Source organism: Dipodomys ordii, unplaced genomic scaffold (genome assembly GCF_000151885.1).
Source record: "Dipodomys ordii isolate 6190 unplaced genomic scaffold, Dord_2.0 Scaffold17, whole genome shotgun sequence".
In the NCBI taxonomy this organism is placed as follows: domain Eukaryota; kingdom Metazoa; phylum Chordata; class Mammalia; order Rodentia; family Heteromyidae; genus Dipodomys; species Dipodomys ordii.
Genome location: NW_012267233.1, coordinates 11,865,502 through 11,874,497, shown reverse-complemented (window position 1 = coordinate 11,874,497; position 8,996 = coordinate 11,865,502). Strand labels below are relative to the sequence as shown.

Sequence of the window (8,996 nt, the reverse complement as noted above, 5' to 3'; positions counted from 1 at the left end):
GGATCTTTGAAAAGCAGAACGTAGTTGCTGAGTTTCTAAGAGTGGAGGGAAAAGTGGCAAGGAGAAGGAAAAGGGTGGGCGTTGTCTTTGTGTGTGAGTTTTGAGTTGAGTCACCTTGGGCTCAGTGTCTCAAGCAGCAGAGAAATCACCAGCAAACCTGCGCCTTTAAGATTCAGTTGCTATCCAAACACAAGTAAACAGAGCGGACCATTAGCGGGCTCGCAGGGTGGGGAGGCGGAGCCTGGGCGTCCCAAGCCCCACTCTAGCTGGTGCAGCCCGCCCGAAGGGGAGGCGGGGCCGCTACTAAAGCCTTGGACTCTCGGCCTCAGGCAGCCTGGGGAGGGACTCGGGCAGGGAAGGAGCTGGCGCGCAGGCTGCTGGAGGGTGATGGCCCTGCGAGTCTGCGGGCTCCCTCCTCACCCAGAGTCGGAGGCGAAAGGCTCTCCGAAACCCGAGGATCAGGGCCAGCACTGATCGCAGAACCTAAACACCCCGATCACCACCACCCCGGGCGTCCACCGACTCGGACGAAAACAAGGATCCGCACTCCCTCCCGCTTCTCGGGGTCCTCCAGATATGTACCCGGCTCTCAGGACTCTGCGCGGAAAAAGAAGTTTGCCCAGCTTGGACCTAATGACCTCGCCAAGCTGTGCGCCTGGCTGCCTGGATCTGGTGTGAGCGGTGTTATCCAGGCAGACGTTTCTGCCGGAGGTGAGTGTCTGCTCTGGGAAGGGGGCTGCCTGCAGACGCCCCGAGGAAGGAAAGGTTTGGGTGTGCTAGAGGTGCTTAGCTTCTCAGTCTGGCGTGCCTGAAGACTAGAGGTTGTAAAAAGGACTCGTCTGGTTGCCCTGGTGGGGCATTGTATTTCGGACTTGCTTGGATCCTGAGCACACAACCGCAGCTAACACCTAACAGCACACACACACACACACACACACACACAAACACACACACTTTTTTCGTGCATTTTGGGACATTTCAGAAATCTAAGCGTTTGCTAAGATTTCTTATAAAAGCAGATGGACGTCTGTTGAAGTCAAAGCCCAGTCTCACGGCTTTTCTGTCCCGGCCCTAAGAAAGTCTGGGTCCATTCTGTTGGAGCCGCGGCTGCCGCGCAGCGCGTCGGGGCGGCGGCGAAGAGCTAGGACACGTAGAGCCTGCCCAGCCTACAGCTCCGAGGGCAAATTTCAAGATGGATTAGTTTGGTCCTAAGTAAATTTACCAACCTTATGGTGGCCTTTTGATTTTCTTCCCACTTCAGTTGTGGCTGAGAGGGCAGAAGGCAAACTCCCCAGGGGCTGAAACGCTTGGATTCAGAAGAAATGAGTGAGAAAGGAATTTGCAGTGGAGGAAAAAAAAAAGGAGAGAGGAAAAGGTGTTGGCCGAGGCAGAGGTGGTTCGATCCCTCTATCTGTTAGAAGAGAACAAAAGAGGGTTGGGGTTTCCCAAAGCAAAAGAGCACAGACAGCTACTTTCTCTGCTCAGCAAACTGCAGTTTGTAGAAAAACAAGAGTGTATATATATACATATATATGTATATGTGTGTGTGTGTGTATATATATATATATATATATATATATATATGCCAGGGGATGGAGGGAGAAGAGAAAAACAAACCCAGATTATGCGGAAGGCATCTTAATTTAATTAACTCCTTGGGAAGACCAAGGCGCTGCAAAGGGGCAGGAACTTCACCGCCCTTTTCTCTATTCACCTGATCAAGTCTCTCTCCTCATGTTTCAAAAATAATCTTTGATCTCTGAATCATAGAGATTTCTATTGTGCTTTGGGCTGAAATTCATTGAGTTTATCCTTCCCCCATTCCTTTTTTTTCCCCTCCAGAATCGAATAGAGGCGTTTTAGAAGATGATTCTTAATTACATTATTTCTAGAATTACATTATTCAATGTAACAACACCACAACATCATTACCAAAAGTCGAGGCTCATTACCAACTTACTATGTACCTTTCATTCCCCAATGCTTTGAAAGCTTCACTGGATTGAAATTAATATGTACACATCTTCCTTGCTGACAGCCAGTGAACTGAGTTTTACAAAACTTTGAACATGCCTGGAAATTCCTATGAAGAAAACTGGTGAAAGAAATGTGGCCTCCACTCCACCGAGCTATTTATGCCTGTAGAGTGGTTCAGCTTTCTTTCTTAGCAAAATTGAAAGTAGCAAGTGGTTTGAAACAGGATGGTGGAGAGATGACAGCAGTCGTTGGAACTGCCTGAGTGTGGGCTCACAAAATGAAAGTACTTTAGATCTCAGCATTGACTTAAAATATCATTTGACATATGTTTCCAGAAACTCAACAGGAACATGCACATCTAAACTCCCTAATTATTTATGGCAGCAGTGTTTGGCAGTCATTTAGGGTTTGTGAAAGGGTTTCAGAAGGTACCAATGGGTCTTCTGTCCTCTGAGAAGACACAGTTTAATTTGCCCTGCAAGTGAAAAGGAACACACAGCACGAGGTAGCGCTTCAGTGCCAACATGAAGCTGAGTTTTAATAGAGCCATTAGCTTCTTTATGTTCAGAGGAAAGGGAAGGAAGATGGCATTCAACTTTCTGCCAGCAAAAATGAGTGTTGTAACCTGGATGGCCCAAAGTCCACTAGGTAAATTTGGAATTCAACATCACAATATCCTTCTAGTTTTGCAGTCAATAGCCCCCGCGGTTCTCCCCGCACTCCAGCCCATGGTAGCAAGTTGTGCTTTGACTCCCGTGTTTATTTCTAAGAAACCTAGTCTGGGAATATACCCAAATACTAATTTCAGTTTCCTATCTATATAGGAGAGGCTGCTTTTCAACACTGGGGGGAGGAGGATGGATACATTGAATCTCTGGGAAATCCTCATTTCCTAAGGAGAAGGAAATAAAGATTAAATTTATTATTTTTAATGGAAGGGGAAATAATCAGACAGATTGCCAGGAATGCTAGTGGATTCTTCTCCCCCCCCCCTCCCTGACTGTGGAGGAGAGAGGGTTTGAGGGCTGCGGCTGAACAGAAGTGAATAGTGATTTGTGGTGGGAAAGTTTATTACTTCTGGGGGTTTACAGTTTCGGTTGAGTGGTCTGACTGAGACCCTCTGACTGTTGTACACCTCTCATTAACTCCCAGCCTGAACTCCCAGACCGCATACCCACCAGGCAGAAGCGGTTCGTTAATAAATCTCTGTCTCCGAGTTGTTCCAAACAGAGGAGGAAGGTGCGGGCCCCACGGAGACAGCCAGATTCTGCCTTGCCAAAGCGCTGTGTCATTAGCGCAGCCGCTTAACGCCTGCCCGTACACAGTCACGGACACTACTGTACAACGCATTGGGGCAAGAACACTCAGGTGCGGAAACCTGGCCAAGGCTCTGCGCTCTCCTGCAGGGGCCCAAAGCCTCAGGTGGGGCCTTTGGTGGTGCAATATGGCCAGCCTGCCCGTCTGGTGGGAAAGCGCTCAGCACTGAGATGCCGCACCTGGGCGCCCAGCCCCGCTGAAGAGGGGTTGGCACGAGGAAGCCATGGGCCCACAGTGAGAACAGATGTGTGCTCCGGGGACCGGGGGGTCTCAAGTCAGACCTCTACGTTGCCCGGAGAAGGGGGTGGGGGGCATAAATTGAGGCAGCTCCCTGCTTAGGCGCAGGCCCGAAGACCCCAGGCGACCTTCAGGGTGGCAGCTGTACCAACGTGCCCCAGGCCGACAAAGACTCACTGTGCCCGCCCTGCTGCGGCTACCCCGCTTCGCCTCCTCCCCCCCCCGCCCCCAGGAGTCTCTCTGGCTTTTTCCCTCCCCTCCTCCCCTGTGCAGGGGCCGCTCCCGCCTCCTGAGAGCTTGGCGCTCAGTCTGGGAAAAGAGGTTTTGGCCTCTGGGATGTTCTTCCCCTTTCTGCGCCCCCCCCTCCACCTCCCTGATTCTGAACCATCTGGAAGGGATCTTGGTCGGGGACGGGAGGAGAGGCAGCCCCTGGGAAGGAGGAGGGGGGATTCCAGGCCGAACCCAGCTCCCCCTTCCTCCCTCCCGAGGTGTCACTTTTCTTTCCTGCGGCCCCGTCACTGCTGATAAATGGCACTGAGGCAGAGGAAGGAAAGAGAACACCTCCGAGGTCAGCTGCGGGCATATCGGAAGGCCCAGAAGGACAAAGCATGCCCCCTTATGCCCTCCCGGGGAGTCCCCCGCCCCCCGAGTTGGGGGAGCGCGGGAAGGGCGGCCCGCGCTGGGCACTCGAACCCCCAGATCGGACCCACAACCTGCAGTTCCACCGCCACCTCCTCCCAACCCGGGGGCTCAGAGGAGCTGCTGTGCCCGGGGTGGGGGGCTGCTGGCGTTGGTGGGGTGGGAGGTCACGGGTGACGGACTGGAGACGGGAGGGGATCAGTCTCCTGGGACTGAAGTCTTCCTCTCGGTGCGCGCCCGGAATCTCATCTTCCTATGGGCGCCCCACCCACCAGGAATCCCTACCTGCCGAGCCCTGAGCCCGGCTTGGGCCGTGGCCTCCCTCCGGGCAGGTGCTACGGCGTGGCCCCCTCACGGTTCCTCTGGGGAGTCTTGGAGGAGAGTGGTGGCCGGGGAGCCTAGGAGAAGATGCCACCTGCGCTGGCCAACTTAATAACCACCCTCTCTCCCCCTCTCTTTCCCCTGCCATTTTTTTAGGGCTTTCTCTGCGTTGTTGTTTCTGGGATTTTTGTTTTGTTTTGTTTTTCGGTGTGTGTGTGTGCCGAGACTCCTACGCCCACCGCCCGTGAGTCCTGGAAGAAAGGGGCGTCTCACTACGCCCCCCAGCATCCAAGAAAATGGGGAGCAAAGCCTTGCCAGCGCCCATCCCGCTCCACCCATCACTGCAGCTCACCAATTACTCCTTCCTACAGGCCGTGAACACCTTCCCCGCCGCGGTGGACCACCTGCAGGGCCTGTACGGCCTCAGCGCTGTGCAGACCATGCACATGAACCACTGGACGTTGGGGTACCCCCACGTGCACGAGATCACCCGCTCCACCATCACCGAGATGGCGGCGGCCCAGGGCCTGGTGGACACGCGCTTTCCTTTCCCGGCTCTGCCCTTTACCACTCACCTGTTCCACCCGAAGCAGGGGGCCATTGCCCACGTCCTCCCTGCCCTGCACAAAGACCGGCCCCGTTTTGACTTTGCTAATTTGGCCGTGGCCGCCACGCAGGAAGATCCGCCTAAGATCGGAGATCTGAGCAAGCTGAGCCCCGGGCTGGGCAGCCCCATCTCCGGCCTCACTAAATTGACTCCGGACAGAAAACCTTCCCGAGGGAGGTTACCGTCCAAAACGAAAAAAGAATTTATCTGCAAGTTTTGCGGCAGACACTTTACCAAATCCTACAACTTGCTCATCCACGAGAGGACCCACACGGACGAGAGGCCGTACACCTGTGACATTTGTCACAAGGCCTTCCGGAGGCAAGACCACCTGCGGGACCACAGGTGAGGCCCGGCGGGAGGCTGGGCGGGAGAGGGCGGGTGAGCGTGGCCCAGAAAAGCCGAGCCTGACCCTCCAAATGCCACTCAAACGCCCGCTGACCTAGACTAAACCCCACGCGGCGCCCCCACACTCCCAGCCGGCTTCAGCGAACCCCCAAATTTACTCCCCCTTCCTTTTTTCTTTTTCTTTTCCTTTTTCTCTTTCTTTTCTTCCCTCCCTCCCCTCCTTCCTTCCTTCCTTCCTTTCCTTCCTTTCTCTCTCTCTCTCTCTCTTTCTCTCTCTCTCTCTCTTTTGTGCAGCTGGCTCCTGCCGCTTTGGAATGAGAGAGAGTTTTTCTTTGGTATTATTATTCATTCCCCCCCTTCCAATCCTTGGGCAGAAAAAAAAAATTCTGGTGTGTTGGCTTGGCCTTGGCTCGTTATCCCATTTCCTCTCAGTGGGTTCTCCTTGGCGCCGGGACACGAGCACCGAAAAGCCGAGAGCTAAGGGATCGCACAGTCCTGCTTTCTGGGGACCTTTTCTAGAACTCTGTTCCGGGCCCACTGGAAGCCCCTCTCTCCCCCCCCCCCCCCCCCCCCCCCCAGTAGTGCGCTCCCCACCCCCAGCCTGTCTCGGGGACCCTTCCCAGCCGCAGTTTTAGGGAATCTTGAGGTCAGTTTCCACCTCTCTTCCCTAAACGCTGCTTTAATGAACCACAACTGGAGAAACACCCTAACTTAAGTGTTTTTGCAGGGTGTAAACAGGTCTGGAGGAGGGTTGGTAGAACCTTCTCCGGAATCTACCTGCGATTCCCCCGAGGTGGGACTTCAAGAGATAATTTTAAAAATCAGTTTCCCCGCACTCCACCTTTGCTTTGTATCCTGATTTGTGCAGTTTAAGTCTCAGAGAAAAACCGTGAGGCCACGACGGGCTCATTCTGTAGGATTTCGAGCTCCAAAATAGGCCAGAGAGGGCGATCAAGGGTAGATAAAGCTAGCCGAATGGGTGAATGTTTTGAAGAGTCTGTTAGTTGAGGTTAACCATAAACAGAATCACACAGAAAAAAAATACATTAAAAATAGAATAGAAATTCGGTTTCTTTTGTCTTTCTACGGTTTTGCTTGGGTATTTGTCAAAAGGGGCAAGCTATTTCAATGAAAGCTTATATATTGATTTTCAGGTATATCCATTCCAAAGAAAAACCCTTCAAATGTCAGGAGTGTGGCAAAGGATTTTGTCAGTCTAGAACTCTAGCAGTTCACAAAACTTTACATATGCAGGTAAGTTTGTTTTCTTGCTTAATGACAGTGTTCATTATTGTTGCTTTTTAAAAATCATTATTGCTTTATAAATGGTGTTGGAGGTAGAGTCTGTTCTTAAAAGATTCTATTTAGATCTGTTTTCTACATTCGGAAAAGCAGCCTCTTGGCTTTTTTTTTAATACATAAACTTAATCTTAACATCAAGCCATTTTATATTTGTATTAATAAACAAACAGGCTCTGTTTATAGTAAGTCCTAATTTTAGAATTACACTTAAAAAACAAATCCGATCTGCCCTGCATTTAAAGCTTTCCCATTTGGGAGGAAATAAAGGTAATTTTGATAATGGAGGCATGGTGAAATCCCATATGCTGTCTTTCCCAGGGGCCTCATAATTTGCAGCTTTCAGAACATGGAGGAATAGTTTAATTTTCCAGCTTGAAGAGGAGCTTTATTAGCCGGGAGAATGTGGCTCCTTAAGAGTGGATTAGAGGTGGTTTTTTTTTTCCTTGCCCCCTTTTCCTGCCCGTGACACGGAGATGAAATGAGAAGAGTTGGAAAACACAAAGGCCTCCGCGGTGGCCACGATCGTGAGAGTCCTCGGGCCTCCGCGGTGTGCCTGCCCGAGTGTCCTCAGGATTGGAGGATTAGCAGCACAGATTTGTTCCTGCAGGTCCCCTCTTTTGTAGTCACACGCTTGTTATGTTAAGGCTTGAGATACCGATAAGACAGAAACGATTGAGAGAAGGGTGTGTGGTGGTGGTGTGAAGGATTAATCCTTTGCTTGCTTCGCATCTGAACAGGAATCTCCACACAAATGTCCCACATGTGGAAGAACCTTTAATCAGAGAAGTAACCTGAAAACTCACCTTCTCACCCATACAGACATCAAGCCCTACAGCTGCGAGCGGTGCGGCAAAGTGTTCAGGCGAAACTGCGATCTGCGGCGCCACAGCCTGACTCACACCCCGCGGCAGGACTGCTAGAGAGGCCCAGGATGTCCCGCCCGCCGCCCTGCTCCCCTCCCCAGACACCTCGCTACGTCTCCCACCCGAGGGTCCCGCCCCACACCCTTCATTGACCCCCAGCTCTGCCCTTGCTGCAGCCGCACCTGCAGCTCCAGGGAGTTAAAATGTTCTTCGGGAGGACTGAGAACTATATACAAAGCCACACTAGAACTGCACCCCCTTCACCAAGCGCACGTGCTAGTTTCTTGTAGATACTCACAGCTCATTTTAGAGCTCTGTACATAATTGTCGTGGGTCTTCGTGTTGTTGTTTTTGTTGTTGTTTTTGTATCTTGTCCGATGCACCTAAATGTGGATAAAAATGGAAGCCAAATTTATCTTGAAAGACTGTATTTTCAAAATAAAACTTCTCTCGTTTGTTTCACCACTGCTGCAAAACAAAATGTCTTGCGGTTCAACTTCTGGTTTTCCTGGGGACACTGAGTAGAAGGCCTCTGGAAATTTTAAGAGGGCAGAGTATTATTTATTGCCAGATTTTAAAAATAGGATTTTCTGCTGGTTCTCTTACTGAAACTTTAGCCCTTTCTGCTTTTGGACAATGGTACTCTGGAATTGGACAATTGAGCTGTCTCTTGTTTTTTGATATGAAAATCCTAAGTATTTTTTTCAGGTAAGTGCAATATATGAAATATTACTGATGACATGGACTCCAGTGGCTGCCCTCCTTGGGTGGGGGTGGGGGAGAGAGCACAGAGCAAGAGAAGAGAAGAGAGCTTCTTGTCTATTCATTTTCTGCGAGTCCTTGACCTGCTGTCAAAGTTTACGATGGGCAACTTCTCTTACCATTAGACTTTGAACACTATGATTTATCACTATAAACAAAGACTTTATCCTACCCTCAGGGGACAAGTCTAAAATCCTACACGCTGCCTTCAAGAACACGAGGAAGAAGAGGTGGAAGGAGAAACTACTTAGCTATGTTTGCACATAGTATTTCTTTCCAAGGGGGGAGATCATTTCTGCCAGAAGGTTAGGATTTCTCCACAAAGCAGAGTGAGGTAAAGTCATTAGCTAGGTTTTGTCATTGGGAAAATGTTCCTAGTTATTCCTGTATAGAGAACTTAGGGCAAATGTGTTTTCACCCTGTTAGGCATTTCAGTCTGTCCCAAATGGTTCCTGGAGGGAAATGCTATCATGACATCCCTGAAGTTTGGTGTAGGATTTGGGTGTTCTAGCTTAGGGTAGAGATAAACAGATAGAGATATTATGCAGAGACATACATCTCTGCATATTATGCAGAGGACATACGTCTATGTCCTAGTGTCCCAGTAGGTTCTCACAAATTAT

The 8,996-nt window shown here is 50.6% G+C and overlaps 1 protein-coding gene across 3 annotated transcripts; it reads left to right on the top strand.

The window, feature by feature from the left end:
* Positions 1–343: 343 nt before the first annotated feature.
* Osr2 (odd-skipped related transciption factor 2) lies at positions 344–8,067 on the top strand. 3 transcript variants are annotated; one of them, XM_013012435.1, is made up of 4 exons: positions 344–711; positions 4,863–5,443; positions 6,601–6,700; positions 7,568–8,067. In XM_013012435.1, the coding sequence occupies exons 2-4, from the start codon at positions 4,932–4,934 to the stop codon at positions 7,640–7,642; spliced, it is 687 nt and encodes a 228-aa protein (XP_012867889.1). In that variant the 5' UTR covers positions 344–711; positions 4,863–4,931; the 3' UTR covers positions 7,643–8,067. The 3 variants fall into 3 exon arrangements, with proteins under 3 accessions (XP_012867889.1, XP_012867888.1, XP_012867890.1); XM_013012434.1 differs by lacking the exon at positions 344–711 and having other exon boundaries at positions 4,715–5,443; XM_013012436.1 differs by lacking the exon at positions 344–711 and having other exon boundaries at positions 4,715–5,443; positions 7,486–8,067.
* The last annotated feature ends 929 nt before the right edge of the window (positions 8,068–8,996 follow it).

What these genes read in the sequence shown, in the direction of transcription:
- Osr2 (XM_013012436.1), top strand. Translation starts at nt 4,788, where the DNA reads ATGGGGAGCAAAGCCTTGCCAGCGCCCATCCCGCTCCACCCATCACTG. An exon ending in GACCACCTGCGGGACCACAG is followed by an intron (nt 5,444 to 6,600) that starts GTGAGGCCCGGC and finishes ATTGATTTTCAG; the next exon opens with GTATATCCATTCCAAAGAAA. An exon ending in ACAAAACTTTACATATGCAG is followed by an intron (nt 6,701 to 7,485) that starts GTAAGTTTGTTT and finishes GCATCTGAACAG; the next exon opens with GAATCTCCACACAAATGTCC.